The 17,544-nt window shown below is 40.7% G+C and overlaps 1 protein-coding gene across 1 annotated transcript in view; it reads left to right on the top strand.

Moving 5' to 3' along the window:
- The window catches only part of PsGEF (Protostome-specific GEF), a 603,069-nt gene that overhangs the window by 310,836 nt on the left and 274,689 nt on the right, over window positions 1–17,544 (top strand). Inside the window, exon 13 of the mRNA XM_067138170.2 lies at window positions 2,075–2,285. Within this exon, the coding sequence (XP_066994271.2) occupies window positions 2,075–2,285 (211 nt within the window). The remainder of the gene's footprint in view (window positions 1–2,074; window positions 2,286–17,544) is intronic.

Genomic DNA, 17,544 nt, shown 5'->3' with positions numbered 1-17,544 from the left:
TTAGCGGAAAGTCCCTAAACCTGTCAAACTTGTCAGATCCTTGACAATAATTGATAATGCGGCGCTCAGCGGAATGGCCGGTCAGCGCACACAACCGATTGTGTCGAACTAGAGAAACCTCAAATCGCTACCCCTATGAAAAGCTATGTGCTATAGGCAACATGCACAATGTTTCAGTACTCATACCGCAAAACTAGACTCGCCAATCCGGCCATTCCTTGTACAGAGGGGTGTCGGATTAATGTTTAATATTTTTTAACACTAAAAATGCACTAAAATACACGAAATACCGGTACTGCTTTTACTCTACGAACACATAAATCTTAAAAAGCTTTCTACCCAGTATGGACATTTTGAAACATGTCACTACTTTTATTTGTTTTAGGGAAGACCTTCGTCGACGGCATGCTTTGTCACGCAGTGTCTTCACTAGCAACACGTCCGCTGCATTACGCACTAAGGATTATGTCTGCAGCTTCGGGGCCATCTGTGCATGGAATTTTCCTGGTCCTTGTTTCTATGGTGTCATCTTCTTCATCACTTTTATCCTTTCCTTCCTGCACGCTTTTTATATGCTCTTCATCTCTTATTAAAATGTTCCTCTTTCAACTATATAGATGTCCGACTCGTTGGCTGAATGGTCAGCGTACTGGCCTTCGGTTCAGAGGGTTCGATTCCCGGCCGGGTCGGGGATTTTAACCTTCATTGGTTAATTCCAATGGCCCGGGGGCTGGGTGTTTGTGCTGTCTCCAACATCCCTGCAACTCACACACCACACATAACACTATCCTCTACCACAATAACACGCAGTTACCTACACATGGCAGATGCCGCCCACCCTCATCGGAGGGTCTGCCTTACAAGGGCTGCACTCGGCTAGAAATAGCCATACGAAATTAAAACTATATAGATATCTCTTCTTTGTCATCTTATGCTCCTCCTGGAAATATGAGTAACCAATTTTACACAGAATCTGGGATTATTGGTTCACCACTGTCACTGTCACTCGGTGTCAACCCCAGTTCAGTGTCAGTCGTAGACCACGTTTTCTTCCAGCACGTACCTATGGTTGTACTCTGCACCATGTCTCATGCTTCTACTGCTTGGAAAACAACTATGCTGATAGCTTACCACGCCTTCAGCATAACCTCACTGGAGTCGCTTACACATCCGGTAAGGAGGTAAGAAGCTCATGTCGATAGTGGCGCGTAATTGATTCCAGTATGCCCTGATCCACACACTGAATGATGGTTGTCACGTTGGGTGGAAGAAAGACAGTTCGTATATCGCCCATTTTCGGACACAAGTCCGAGGGATGACTGGGAGTATTATCAGTAAGAAGGACGGCGTTTAATGTATATTTCTTTTTCTTCAGTTGTTTGGCCATAGTTGGTACGAATCTATGACACTTCGTTGCTTATATCCACGAGCTATTTGTTCGTTCTTGGCAGCAAAAGTCTCTGAAGAGAGCATTTTGAAAAGGAGGCCTGTTTCATCAGCGATGTTCACAGCAATATTACCTCCAACTTCTTTTCAAACTCAACTTTTTTTTTCATTTGCCGAACTACTCCCCCTAGCAGCTGTTAACTACGGCAGGCCATGCTTTCTCTTCCAGTTCGATAGGAACCCTCGTTTGCTGCAAACATGTCACTTCCACCAATCATGTTGTTAAATGCTCGTATTCCTTGCTTTATTATTGGACCGCTGATAGGTAGACCTTTACTGCGTTGCTGTATGAACCATCTGTAAAGGATTTCATCAAGTTCCTATCTCGCATTTGATGATCTGCGTGTCACTCTTAAACATCAATGATAATCAGTTATATAAAGAGCCTAGGTGTAGTGTAATTCATATGCAAGAAGAAAATAGTAAAGTGGATCGACAACGATGTCTTTATAATCATTTCGTCAATATTTTGAGTATTAGACGATCAACTTCGAATACCTACAGCCCGCTATTTTCCACGGACATTATACCTATAAATGAGTGGATGATTGTAGGACAGCTTGATTGAAGGCACTTTACTTTATGTCCTATCTGGAATAACTAATACGAGGTCTATCTTCTTTTCTAGCCGTTCAAGTTGAGTTCTCCTGGCAGACAGTGGATATTTGGTGGAGATCTATCCCGCGTGGAAGGCAGAGCCGTTCGTCCGTTCTGGGCCCTGCTCTTCACGGACATGCTGCTGTTCGCCAAAGTAAGTCGGGACCGTGTGCTCTTCATTATGGAAGAGCCTCTCTCCCTTATGGCCGTCACGCAAGCCTTCTTCAATATCAGGAAGAAAGGTAATTACTGGAATCTATTCTGTGTTAGTATCTTATTACTCAAATTATATTTATAGTTAATCGGAAGCCTACCCTACTCGGTGTCCGGTATAAGAATGACAGTAACTTAAATCAATCACCAGCTGCCTATCGCCACGAAAACGTTTTCGTATTATCGCACTTACGTGGACTTTTTTTTATATAAATTAGATTAGATTAGCGCTCTCAAATATCTTTAGGCCTACAGCATTTTTGTTCTAATATCAGTTTTCTTGAATAATACATCTACATAACTCTGACGATGCCGCCATATTCTAGACTGCGCCCAAATAGCTTAAATACAAAAATAAAACAGTAGGTCTATGTTTCCGTATTGGAAGTTTTATTATTTTATAGGTTACAAGCTGTTACCCGCGAGGAATTCGTAAGTTGATAAAAAATTAATTGTTCCTCGGTACTGCATTAAGACATTATTTGAAAATCCCTAAAACTCGCCGAAAAATTCCATTTCATTTACGCCAAAACCTCTTTGTAAACCACGTTAGTGGCATTGCCTTTCGGGGCTAAGATGACCAAGCTACTGGCAGAGCTAAATCTGGAACACGGGACATGGAACTCTACATGTGAGGAACAGTCAAAAAGAGGGGTTTCTTTATTTCTAAAGGAGATTATAAATACCAATTTTCACGCCTGTAACATGTTAAGTTTATTTGCTATTTGCTTTACGTCGCACTGACATAGATAGGTCTTATGGCGACGATGGGATAGGAAAGGCCTAGGAGTTGGAAGGAAGCGGCCGTGGCCTTAATTATGGTACATCCCCGGCATTTGCCTGGTGTGAAAATGGGAAACCACGGAAAACCATCTTCAAGGCTGCCGACAGTGGAACTCGAACCCACTATCTCCCGATTACTGGATACTGGCCGCACTTAAGCGACTGCAGCTATCGAGCTCGGTGTTAAGTTTATGAGATATACAGTAGATATATTAATTTTAAAAGCTGCCCGCCTCCTTGGCTGAGAGTTCATCGTTGAGGCCTTCGGTTCACAGAGTTCCGGTTTCGATTCCGGGCTGGGTCGGATATTTTAATCGCGTGTGATTAATTCTTCTGGCTCGAGGACGGATTGTTTGTGCTTGTTCCAACACTCTCCTCTTCATATTCACTCCACACACCACATTACCAACCACAACAGGAACACGCAATAGTAATTACATCCCTACACATATGATTGGCGTCAGGAAGAGCATCCAGTCGTAAAACAGGGTCAGATCCATATGTCCGACACAGTTCGCACCCGCGACTCCACGGGTGTAGGAAAACCGGTAGAAGAGAAGAAGATACTCATTTTAATGTATCACCCGCTTTTTAAAGAAATTTCACTCCGTTAAGTGAATTTTCCAGAAAAAGTGCGTTCATTTATTTTAAAAGAGATTCCAAGTACGGCCTACCAATTTTAACGTCTGCAAAATATTCCGTTTCTGAAATATATGTATCCTCATATAAGGAATTCAACTCCTTCCTCACTTCTTTTCAACCCTCACCCCTTAAGTTGATTTTCTGAAAACAAAAATTTGTGTTATTTTATTTTAAAGGAGATTCCAAATACCAAATTTTATGCCTGTTAACATGTTAGGTTTTTGTGATATATTGTAGATAATCTTGCTGCTGTAATCATACTGGAGCTGATGTTGCCATGGTTATGGGAGTTCATTTCTTTATCCGATTCCTAAAGCAGGGGTAGTGTGGTGCCAATATCTCAATAACGGTTGGCTTTAGGGCCTGTTTTTCTATTAGTGAAATAATTTTTAGAATCGGTCCAGTAGTTCCTGCGATTAGCCATTACATACATACAAACTTTACCTCTTTATGTATTAGTATATAGATGAACACGGTACCCCCGTTTTCCTTATTTGTTTTATATTTATGCACTTCCGTTATTATTATTTACCGGTACTTAATTTTGTAATTTCCTCAATAGTCAAAATAAATAGCCTACTACTTGAACTCCTGATTCTCTCTAGATACATTCTGGAACTTTCGCTATATATATTTTGCTATTGGCTTTACGGGAGCGAAAGCTGGGTGGGCTCAGGATATCCTATTCATAAGTTAGAAGTAACAGACATGAAAGTAGCAAGAACGATTGCTGGTACAAACAGGTGGGAACAATGGCAGGAGGGTACTCGGAATGAGGAGATAAAGGTTAATTTAGGAATGAACTCGATGGATGAAGCTGTACGCATAAACCGGCTTCGGTGGTGGGGTCGTGTGAGGCGAATGGATGAGGATAGGTTACCTATGAGAATAATGGACTCTGCTATGGAGGGTAAGAGAAGTAGAGAGAGGCCAAGACGACGATGGTTAGACTCGGTTTCTAACGATTTAAAGATAAGAGGTATAGAACTAAATGAGGCCACAACACTAGTTGCAAATCGAGGATTGTGGGGACGTTTAGTAAATTCTCAGAGTCTTGAAGACTGAACGCTGAAAGGCATAACAGTCTATAATGATAATGTATGTAATGTATGTATGTATGTATGTATGCTATTGGCTTTACGTCGCAGCGACACAGATATGTCTTACGGCGACGATGGGACAGGAAAGGGTTAGGACTGGGAAGGAAGCGGCCGTGGCCTTAATTAAGGTACAGCTCCAGCATTTGCCTGGTGTGAAAATGGGAAACCACGGAAAACCATTTTCAGGGCTGCCGACAGTGGGGTTCGAACCCACTATCTCCCGAATACTGGATACTGGCCGCACTTAAGCGACTGCAGCTATCGAGCTCGGTTTTCGCTATATTACTACAGATAATTTCCAATCACCTTCCCAATGTGAATTTCTTCAGGAATACTGGTAGTGATGAATATGAAGATGTAGAAGATAATGATGACAATGGAGGTAGCATGAGCCTTGGCTCGTAGAGGCCTTCAGTGAGTAAATAAATAAATACATGATGTTACGATGAAAGGATGTGGAAACTTGCCTGATATGGATATTTATGAAAAGTAAACTATTCTCGTAGAGACGACGACGTTGTTAGTAAAGACGTGTTTACATCCTCATATCTGCAGGGATTCACACTGACTTCTAGCGACCTGAAATGGAAATTAACGCATGAGAAGTTCTTCAGCAGATTGGGCTGTTATATGAAGTGGAACAACATGCAGATGTTGCAGTGGGTGTATTCCAGTATTTCCCACGCATTTGACGGCGTGTAAATTCTAACATAACTGGGAAGATACGGTAAGCACTGAACTCGCCACTTGCTTTGAAGTCTTCGCTGTACTCAGTTTGTAGGCAATAAATAATGAGGACTGCGTTAAAGTAGCCACTTTTCAGATGTAAACACTAAATTTCTCGTTTATCAGCCGATGTGTGTGTGTTTTCTAAGAATTTCTTAAATAAAATGAGTAAAAGTAGGCCTAATTGTGTTGCCATTCACTTCTCCTGAAGCTCTCAAAGTACAACATTGTCAAAATAATATGGGTACCAGGGCATGCAGGTATAGAAGGAAATGAAAAGGCAGACAAACTGGCCAGGAAAGAGGCAGAAACACATTTTGTAGGCCCAGAACCTGTATGCGGGATTTCCTATGGACAAGCCCGACACTACACAGGAACATGTGTACAAAAGAAACAAATGGAGAACTGGAAAAATACTCCAGGATGTAGGCTTGCAAAGGAACTTATAAAAAGACCAAACAAGAAGCATACGGTACTAAAGAACTGTTGAAACTCAGCAGAGAAAATATAAGGACTGTTGACAGGACACTGCCATCTGAAAAAAACACTTATATAGAATTGGAGTAATAAGAGACAAAGTATGTAGGAAATGCAATGAAGCAGAGGAATCAGCTGAACACATACTTTTCGAATGTGAGGCGCTGGGTAGAATCAGACTCTCCACTCTAGGACTACCAGATGAAGAGAGAGAAAAAATCCTAGAAGACGCAATAAGAACAACCTGCAGCTTTGTGAAGGGAGCAGGTATATCTAGGTGGGAATGAAGTAAAAACATGGTAACAAAAGATCTTAAAGGTCGACGCTAATTAGGAACTAATATTTAGAGGCCCCATGAAGAAAAGAAGAAGAAGAAGGCCTAACTGTGCCGTTGCTCTGTGCAATAATATTGGTTTAAACGGTGGGGTGGTGATTACTGTTTTAAGAGGAAGTACAACTGGGCAATCATCCTTTATTAACATTAACCAGAAGGAAAATGGAAGAGGTCCGACACTTGGAATAAGAAAGGTATCGGCAAAAGAAAGAAAAGAGGTACGGAGAGAGTAACATGAGACTCACTAGGCCTCAAAACCCTAATTAGAGGTCTGCAAATCACCCAGTTCGTCCGCTCACGCAGATTCGACCCTCACACAGTCGACAATGGACTGGGCGACACCATGAGCCGCCACTGGTAGATAGTCCACTATACACTATATGGCTCGTGTAAAGTCTAACGTAACAACACTGGGAAGATACGGTAAGCAGTATGCAGTCTGAGATAAGGCGGTTGATACGCTTACTGACATTATCAGCGAAGTTACGATGAACAAACTTAAAAGGAGCGAGGAGAGGAGAGTGGCTGGACATAATTCAAATATTTTAACGAAATATACATTGAAGTTATGTAATTGTAAACACTGTGAGATCACCTTGCCACGTTAGTAGACACAGAACATTAACTTCTACCATTCTTCTTCTTCTTCTTTATCTGTTTACCCTCCAGAGTCGGTTTTTCCCTCGGACTCAGCGAGGGATCCCACCTCTACCGCCTCAAGGGCAGTGTCCTGGAGCTTCAGATTCTGGGTCGGGGGATACAACTGGGGAGGATGATCAATGCCCCGCCCAGGCGGCCTCACCTGCTATGATGAACAGGGGCCTTGCGGGGGATGGGAATATTGGAAGGAATAGACAAGGAAGAGAGAAGGAAGCGGCCATGGCCTTAAGTTAGGTACCATCCCGATATTTGCCTGGAGGAGAAGTGGGAAACCACGGAAAACCACTTCGAGGATGGCTGAGGTGGGAATCGAACCCACCTCTACTCAGTTGACCTCCCGAGGCTGAGAGGATCCCGTTCCAGCCCTCGTACCACTTTTGAAATTTCGTGGCAGAGCCAGGAATCGAACCCGGGCCTCCGGGGGTGGCAGCTAATCACACTAACCACTACACCACAGAGGTGGACCTACCGTCATTCACATCGTCAAAAACATTCACCATATTATATTGTTTGTTTTAGTACAGAATTAATCAAGGGAGCATCATTTATTATATCTTGATTAAGCGAGCTCCATTTGTCGCTAATTAAAGTTACCAGCTGAACTGAAATGTCTTTCACTCGCCGCATTGGAGGCTGGAATAGACAATATTTTCTTCGCTAGCAGAGCAAGTCTTGGATATTCTGTGCTGTTATTTTTTCACAATGCAAGAGGATCGTCATCAGAAAGGTTATCTTTTAATAAATACATTGTTGTAGGAAGAATATCAGCAATGTTTATTCGTCCATAGTCTGCGCCAACTCGTTTTTGACACATATCTTGGAACCTTTTACCGAAACAACCGTAAAGGGACGGAGATCTATTGCATACATTTTGACGCATTTCTGTGTAGGCCTAATGTTTTGGTTGACGTTATGTGCTGGTGTATTTGATGGACGCACTGTATTATTATTATTATTATTATTAATAATAATAATAATAATAATAATATTGTTTTACGTCCCCCTAACTACTTTTACGGTTTTTTGAGCCGCCGAGGTGCCGGAATTTAATCCCGCAGGAGTTCTTTTACGTGCGGCGTATGGGTAAATCTACCCACACGAGGCTGGCGTATTTGAGCACCTTCAAATACTACTGGACTCAGCCAGGATCGAACCTGCGAAGTTGGGGTCAGAGGCCAGCGCGTCAACCGTCTGAGCCACTCAGCCCGGCGAACGCACTGTATTAGGCCGCACTTTACACACGGGTGTTTTCATATGTGAGGTAGTAGATGCAAACGTCATTAAGGAAGCACGTTTGCATGACACATAGGCCTATCCTAGATGTTCGCTAGTTGTTACTTATTAAAATTATACCCACACTTCGCTCTTCATCTTTTCTGACTTTAGTAATCCATACTCCTTCCTCTCAAGTTTATATGAATGAATGAATGAATGAATGAATGAATTTATTGAACTGAACATAACAGGCTTTCGCCCAGTTACAATGTTCCAATAAAATAAACACTCACAGACTATTTATAGCTAGACACTAACTACTTACTACTTAACTACTTCTAAATCTACTTTGTAGCATCTTGCACATGGGCGGATCGCCAGCTCCACATGCAACACACCACCTAACTAAACTAACTACTTTACTACATGAATATACTACTGAACTACTTCTAAATCTACTTTGTAGCATCTTGCACATGGGCGGATCGCCAGCTCCACATGCAACCCACCACCTAATTAAACTAACTACTTTACTAGATGAATATATACTAAATCTATCCTAAATCTGTCTGGACGCGACATCACCCCTGGTGAGGAACTGCTACCACCCTTTCCTGGGTAGCCACGACCAGACATGTCTCATGAGGCTCGGAAAAGCTGTCAATGTTATTTCCTCACCACTCCTTCCTGTAACAACCCACATGTGTGCGGATTGCCTAGCTCTACATGTAGGCTGTCACACCTGTATTTCACTGCCGAGACGGATTCCATAACTCGGCTCATCTTTCACTGTCTCATTGACAACTTACTTCCTCTAACCTAACACTATTCACTACTTTACTCTACTTTACATGTGCAGACGTACCGAATCAACACTTTAGCTTGAGATAGGTCAGGCCTATCCCCCCCCTCTTCCAACTCTACTGTATGTCAGCAGCCAAAAACAAACAAACTAACAAAACCAAACTAAAATAAAACCAAAATAAAATAAAACGGGCAGACAAACAACCAACAATCTCATTAGAAGGTATACAGTACGGCTTACATATCAATGAACTGAATCCACTAATTAGAAATATACAATACCTAAGGAACAAAGAAACAAAACTGAACAAATATAAAAAACGGAACATAATACTAAACGTATAATTATTGTCGCCCTTACTTATTAGTGAGTTACACTATATAATGTTCCATATCTGTGAATAAATCGAATATATTAATTCCACACGACCGATTGAAAACAATGAACGGACATAACCCCCTCCCCCCTCCATCCAAGGATGGCCACCACTACGGGGGAGAGGCCGTCCGATCATCGCATTCATCACTATCACATGTCACTGGTTCTGTTCAGTTTCGAACTGTCACTTACTTGTAACTTGTACCATATTCAGTTATAATCTACTACCACAGACATATTCATTAATAGTTGCTTACATATATCTTTGAACGTAGCTACATGTAATTATCTCTGATTTCTTTACATTTTTTCCCCAAATACCTCTCATAATATTAAATAATTTGGCTATCTTTCCCGGTTTCTTCCATTCTCTGCTTAATAGACTAGAGAGTGTGTACAGTTCATTTTCATTTAGAATTTTATCCAATTCTTTACTTTCTATGTATTTCTCTCTAATGTTTCTTGTTTCTTTGCAGTCCTTAATCAAATGAGCCACTTCCATATTTGAATTACATAAAATACATTTATTTTCGTTATTTTTTTCTCTTAAAGCTTTATTTTTATACACTCCCATCAGCCACCAGATTATTCCTCTCATTACCCTTTTTGTTAACATTTGTGTCCTTATTGTCATATTCTCACTTATTTTACAAAATTAGTGTTCTTTTACTATTGCATTCTGTCCTAATTGTTTGTCTTTCTATATCTTTCACTCTTTGAACTACTTTCTTAGCAATCTCCTGTCATCCCTTTCAATATTAGTCACCCAGTATGATCCCATTCCTATGTACTCTAGAAGCTTCTTCAACCCATCCACCCAATAGCCTTCGTTTAAATGCTTCATTTGGTGATGGTAGGCTAAGCCTAATATTTCACCACCTCCCCCAGTCTTTAATCTTAACCAATACTTGACTAGTCCCATAATTATTTTGGCAAATTTGCTAACGATTACATCTAAAGCTACAATTCCCTGATCTACTCCCCAAATTTCTGATCCATACAGTACTTTAGCTTTACCTATTGCATTAAATATGTTTTCCTGGATTTTGTATTCTACGTTAGGCATCTTTTTATCTAATATTTTGCTACCAGCCAAGGCACTTATTCCCCTCATTTTGGATCTTTTTATTTGGTCAGACCAGTTTCCATTACTACTTATAATCGTCCCTAAGTATTCGATTTTTTTTACCACTTCTAACTTTGTCCTACCCATCCACCACTGTTCACTCTTAGAATGCTTAACACCCCTTTTACAGACCATTACTCTGGTTTTCTGTGGGTTAACCTTTAAATTTCACTCTTTGCAGTAGTTCTCTACCTCATTAATACTATTTTGCATCTTGCTGGGTGTTAATGCAAGTAGAATGATATCGTCCGCAAAGATTAGGCCTGGAATATCTTGGCACTCAAGACATGGAGAAGCTCCTTTTTCAAATTCTTTCGAGTGGAAAATATCGTTAATAAACAGTAAAAATAATATGGGGGACAGTTTACACCCTTGTTTAAGGCCCACTTTAGAAGTTATCTCTGCCACTACTAAACCATTCTTAACTTTGACTAAACATTTAAATTCCGAATATATATTATCAATTGCTCTTATAATTTTAGCTGATACTCCGATCTGCCACAATTTATGGGCAACAGCTTTTCTACTCACCGAATCAAAAGCCTTTTCTAAATCAATTACGGTAATGTACAATTTGCCTCTTTTCTTTCTGATATATTTATCTAATATTGTTTTAACTACCATTATATTGTCACTGGTCCTCATTCCCTTTCTGAATCCTGCTTGTAATCTCGACAAGATCGAGTACTCCTCTGCCCAATTCATTAATCTTTTTGCCAATATCCCTGTGTATATCTTGCTTAAAGAATCTAGCAACGTAATCCCTCTATAGTTACTTGGGTTAGATCTCTCTCCACGATTCTTGTATACAGGACAGATGATACCTTCTTGCCATGATTTAGGGAATCTTGCTCCCTCGAAGATCTTGTTAAATATTTTGACTATACTAGCTAGGATAAAGCTATTTTTGCTTGCTTCCTTCCAGAATTCATTGTTTATTCCTGAAATTGCTCCTGCTTTCCCTTTCCTCCCTTTCTCTAATATTTCTTTTACTTCAGCGGCTGAAATTTCCTTATCTAAATCGGGCAGGGAGCACCGCAATCCTCTCGAGATTCCCCTCTTCTGAACATCCTGTTTCCAACTATCTTCACCACTTAATAATTTACTAAAGTAATTTATCCATTCTCTATGGCTTATATTTACCTGGGTTATATTTTTTCTATCCTTACAAATTTGATTTATTTTAAGCCATACCTTCTTAGTATTATTATTCAGAGCCTCTCTGTTTAAGTTGTCAGTTTGTTTCTTCTGCCACAAAACTTTAGTTCTTACCAATAATTCTTTATACTCTTTTCTTTTGCTACAGAATGCAGTCCTTGGTTCCTGCCCGCCTATTTTTCTGAATGTGTCTAGGGCTTTCATAACTTCTAATTTTTTTTGTCTGCATTCTTCATTGTACCACCCACTATTTCTTTGTATTCTTACCTCCCGAGCCCGCATCTTATGTCCTGCCATCAGTATTGAGTTTTCTAATAGCTTTATCGCCTCATCTATTTTATTATCTTCCATCGCGGACTTTATTCCTATCGTGATCATTTCAAAGGACCTACCTTCAAAATATTCCTTGAATTCTGCGCTGAGGTCTTCTCTCCATATATATTTTGTCACTGGCCTCTCTTTAATATTATTTATATAATTCCCCCCAGTATTCTCTTCCGTGCTTACCATATTAATAATTATGGGTAAGTGATGCGATTCTCCCCAACCTTTAACATTTATCCTCTTAACGAGTGGTAATGCCTCTCTAGAACATAATACTAGGTCAATTGCACTACCACCCATTTCTGTTATAAACGTTAAATTACCCAATTCATCTCCTGGCCACCACTCATTTAAAATATAGAGTTCTTCTGTACCACATAATTCTAACAGTTTTCCACCATAGTTATTGCAAATTTTATCTTGACTAATTCTTTTTCTAATTATTATTTCCTCAGCCTCTTTACTATAAATTGGTTTTAAGTCTGCAATCCTCGCATTAAAGTCCCCCATTATTACAATACCTATGTCTTCATATATATTCCTTAATCTGTTTACTTCTAGTGCTAATTCTGTAAAGAATTCCTTGTTTGCCAATGTCGAGTCCTCGGGAGGATTGTATACAAAACCGAAACATAGATTAACCAGATCCAAAGTATTTCTTCAATATCTGTTTCTATTATTTCAATTTTCTCCTTTATTTCTTCCCTTATCAAGGTTAGAATACCACCGGGATATCTACCTTTACGAGCATTCCTGTCCCTTGCCTTTCTATACGTTTTAAAACCTTCAATATGTACTTCATATCCCGGTGCTATCCAACTCTCAACAAAGGTAATGATGTGCATTTCTGACATTAGCAATTTCACCTGTTCATTTCCTAACTTGCTCAAGAAACCTTCAATGTTGACCATACCGATATTCCATTCTAGTTATTTTTTACTTTTACTCTCAGACGAGTTGCTTGTCTTACTTCTAGTTATTCTCTTTTTCTCCAGTTCTATAATACTACCCTCTGGTGAAGTAACTATTTCTTTGTCTAAATTGTCTTTCTGTCCTTTGCCCTTTCTAATCCATAAGTCTATTACACTCAAGGATTTACCTTTCCCAGCCAGAGTCTTGGTTCTGTCATCAGGTGTGCCGCTACTTCCTGGATTCGTGTCGACTCGACAGTCAGCTGTTTGTCCATCCTCCTCCACTAGGTGTTCGTCACTCTGCCGTCTTCTGTTCCTCTGTAGAGTATGCAGATCGCTATTGTCATCAGATTGTACATTATCAGCCACTGTGCAGGCAGCTGACTGGCACATTCCTTCCTCTACAGGCCGTTGCACTTCCTGGTGTGATGAACTCAACTGTCTATCCATTTCTCGTAGCTGTGCAGTTGACCAGATACGCGACCAGTTACTGTCACCTACTATAAGACGTTTGCCTCTTATGTATGCTTTTAGTCCATAGTTCCTAGCTTTTACTAGGTGAAATCCCAAGACTCTCTGTTCCATGATTGTCTCTTTATCCATATCTCTTCTTACCCAAATCCTTTCTCCTTTCAAGTTCTTCCCATTGAGGATAATTTTGTTCGCCTTCAAAGCAGAAATCAACTTAACCTTAATAGGTATTTTCCCTTTGACTCTCCCCAGCCTATAGATTTCATCAATATCTTCTTCTTTACAATTTATCTTTATGTGGTTATTTATGATATCCAACACTTTATTCGTTAGATCATTCAAATCCTCCTTTTCCTTCTCTGGGATGCCGTATATAAAAATATTTTTCCTCTTTGCGTCCTGGATAGTCATTTTCTGTTGCCACTTTAATTTATCAGTTTCTCCTTCCATCTCCTTCATATTCGACTTCAATAATTCTATTTCCCTAGAGTTTTCCACCACCTTTTCTGTCATAATTCTTCTCTCTTGTTTTATACAGTCTTTCACTTCTGTCATATCATTTCTCAGCTCGCGAATTAACTCCCTCGTTTGATCAAACTGGCAAGCATCTCTGACTATTTCCCTAATCTTATCTATGTCCTCCCAGCTCAATGAACCCGTTGTTCCAGGGTTCATTTCTATGCCTCCTATTATCAGAAGAATTACCACCACTGCTGCTACCATCATAGTTCCCTCAAGCCCAGATTTTCGTAAATGCACCTTATCACTTGGCGTACACACACACTTCACTCGCCCGTGCCATCGACCTATGGCCGCGCGATATTGCTCTATAGCAATATTCATATTCTCACTCAGCACTCACTGCACAATACAACCTCTCGCTTCGCTAACTCGATTACAACTCCTCAAGTTTATATTCCACCTTGACTTTGGACTCTCGTTCCATATTCACAACGAATGTCATAGTGACTGAGAATGTGAATCAGTCGCACCGAATGTGGTGCGTTCGCTCAGACTATATAGCGCCAAGCGGTCGGACAGGTCGTACTCACTAACGGGATAGGAATTAACTACTCGTTCAACCGACCGTAAACGGGGAATGCAGACCTAATACTGTCGGAGTCGGGAAAGAACAAGAGTTGACCCACGGGTGGCCCAGATTGGTTGCGCAGTAGATGTTAGTTTTCTCTCGTCCTGCTCGTGACGTCATCACAGGAGCACCGTGACTGTGTAGCATACAACCGCACGTGTATCTCATTTCGTTGTTTATATATGTCTGTCTTATAAAGAAAGGATTTCCACGTAATAACTATACGTAATTTCTTTCCGTATATTGCTGTTGGTTTATTTAGCGGCCTACTGTATTTTGCGTAGTGTGTGTGTCGTAGTTCGTTTCTGTGAGATCTGTTGCTGTGTTTCGTGCAGTGAGGTGCACTTATTTTCTTTTTGTTAGTTGCGTGAACAGTGTAATAGTAGCTGAAGTGAAATTTATATGTTCATTGTACAGTATCATTGCGATAGAAAACTATGCCGTTAATGATTCACCGACCGAGTTCGATAGCTGCAGTCGCTTAAGCGCGGCCAGTATCCAGTATTTGGGAGATAGTGGGTTCGAACCCCACTGTCGGCATCCCTGAGGATGGTTTTCCGTGGTTTCCCATTTTCACACCAGGCAAATGCTGGGGCTGTACCTTAATTAAGACCACGGACGCTTCCTTCCCATTCCTAGGCCTTTCCTGTCCCATCGTCGCCATAAGACCTATCTGTGTCGGTGCGATGTAAAGCAAAAAAAATTCACTGCAATCTACAGCGACACCTGATTGTTCAGCAGAGGGATTTCGGTACCTACATCGCCGAACGTGAAATAAAATATGACAGGTCAATGCGAAGTCCCACTGGGGAAATGCTTTCCATTTCTTCTGGTACAGCTCCTGTCGGATGGATAGAAATGTTATCTCGGGGAGGTCTACTCGTTCCATCGTTAGAATGCTAAACCAAATAAAGGAATTTGAGTAAATTTTCAGGGACACTCATGGACGTGCTGAACTGTGACGCATACCTAATATTATACGCAAAGTGTGTCAAATAATTAGCAGTAAATTCCCCATTGTACCACCAGAAATATTAAAAATGTATGTTAGAACGAGAATATTTATACGCATACGACAAATGAACATTCGGACAAGAACTGAAAAATCCATTGCAGCTCATCGGCGAAAGGCGCGACAGTGGATTTCATCTTCAAAAGCAACCACTTCATGACATCGGATCTCACGGGTAGGACTGTGTTCTAATTGTTTTTCCTATTATTTCTTATTGTTTAATTTTTAAAAAGTAGACTATCTATGCGGAGCCTCCGTGGCTCAGATGGCAGCGCGTCGGCTTCTCACCACTGGATACCGTGGTTCAAATCCCGGTCACTCCATGTGAGATTTGTGCTGGTCAAAGCGGAGGCGGGACAGGTTTTTCTCCGGGTACTCCGGTTTTCCCTGTCATCTTTCATTCCAGCATTTCATTCATTTCATAGCATTTATCAATCATTAATAAATCACTTTGGGAGTGGCGACCCCGTTGTAATAATAGCCCATATATGGTTCATTCATTACATCCCTGACCCGATCAAAGACTGGAAAACAGGTTGTAGGTTTTCCAGGACTATCTATGCATGGTTTCGAATATGAACTTACTTCTGCTGCTGTTATAATATGTGTTAAGCTTTAAACTCGATACCTGCGGAAGTGAGTCAGTATATCGTATGTTAACATACGGTAGTTCGATCACGGAATGTTTGCTGTGAAGATTTAATATGACAAAGATTTCATATCTCTAAATATTTATGTTTACAGATTTGAAAGCACGTAACCTTCCTCAAACAGAATAGAGGAACTTGGAAATGTTAATAAATTTCAAGCGTTGGTCAGTGGGCTGTCACGTTACATTTACACCTTATTCGTAATGGAAACAATGAAAAGTTACTATGCTGTACTCTTTTTCAATTTTATAACAGCAGTAATCTTTATGTCTGGTCTGCAATTAGTTCTGAGAAACTGTAATGTTTGCTGATATTATGAGATTCCTACTGATTTGCGCGCTCTGTGCTCGGCTGCTTTGCTCCTACTGTGACGTCATTTCGTTAACCAATAGCAGCTCAGCTCGCATTGGGCCCAACCTTTAGTACTTTTTAAGAACCTTGGAGTTGACCAAGGGAGGTCAGATAGGAAAGATGAAACCGAGGAGCCTGACTCAAGTAAGTGGAAGCAATATCAGACGGAACCGTGGTTGTCATTCCACGCTCCCAAGTTGAGAGTCCCTGGTCCTCATTTTAGTCACCTCTTCCGACAGGAAGGGGATAGAGTGGATGTTATTCTACCAACCACACCCACAGAGGTTACGTACTCGAAAATGGAGTCGGAATAAACATGTGGCGACGAAGGTATTAAAGTGTTTCCATTCCCCTATTTGCATAAATATTTTGAATCAGTTGTGCTGAAAGTAATGAAAACACGGCAGTCACATGCAAATTTTGCTTGGGAGCAATAATTTTGAAAGTATAATTAGTCTCACCTAGTGATGACACCCACTTAATTAACACAAAATGGAGTAATGTATTTTTCTCTCTGCTAGTTGTTTTACGCCGCACCGACACAGATAGGTCTTACGGCGACGATGGGACAGGAAAGGGCTAGGAGTGGGAAGGAAGCAGCCGTGGCCTTAATTAAGGTACAGCCCCAGCATTTGCCTGGTGTGAAAATGGGAAACCACGGAAAACCATTTTCAGGGCTGCCGACAGTGGGGTTCGAACCTACTATCTCCCGAATACTGGATACTGGCCGCACTTAAGCGACTGCAGCTATCGAGCTCGGTAATGTATTTTTCCTTGCGAACTTTGTATCATTCCAATCCCCTGTGCACAAAATGTCAGTTATTTCCTAATGACTCGCGTTCTGTGAAGCAATTGTCATTTTACTGATTACTTGTTGAAAAAATAATTAGTAACTGTCATTGAGCCCAATTACTTTTATTTTGTATCTTTCCCAGCACTGCTCATCTTGTAGCACAATGGCTACTTTTACTATCTCTTTCCACCCTGGATTTGTAACAGGACCCTGTCAAACTTATTTCTGATTGAGGCTACTTTCCCTAAGGTTCAGTCTAACAGAGAGAGCGAACTATCCGCG

This window comes from Anabrus simplex, chromosome 1 (assembly GCF_040414725.1).
Source record: "Anabrus simplex isolate iqAnaSimp1 chromosome 1, ASM4041472v1, whole genome shotgun sequence".
In the NCBI taxonomy this organism is placed as follows: Eukaryota; Metazoa; Arthropoda; class Insecta; order Orthoptera; family Tettigoniidae; genus Anabrus; species Anabrus simplex.
The sequence above is the reverse complement of the archived record's forward strand: the minus strand, read 5'-3'. Positions and strand labels throughout refer to the sequence as shown.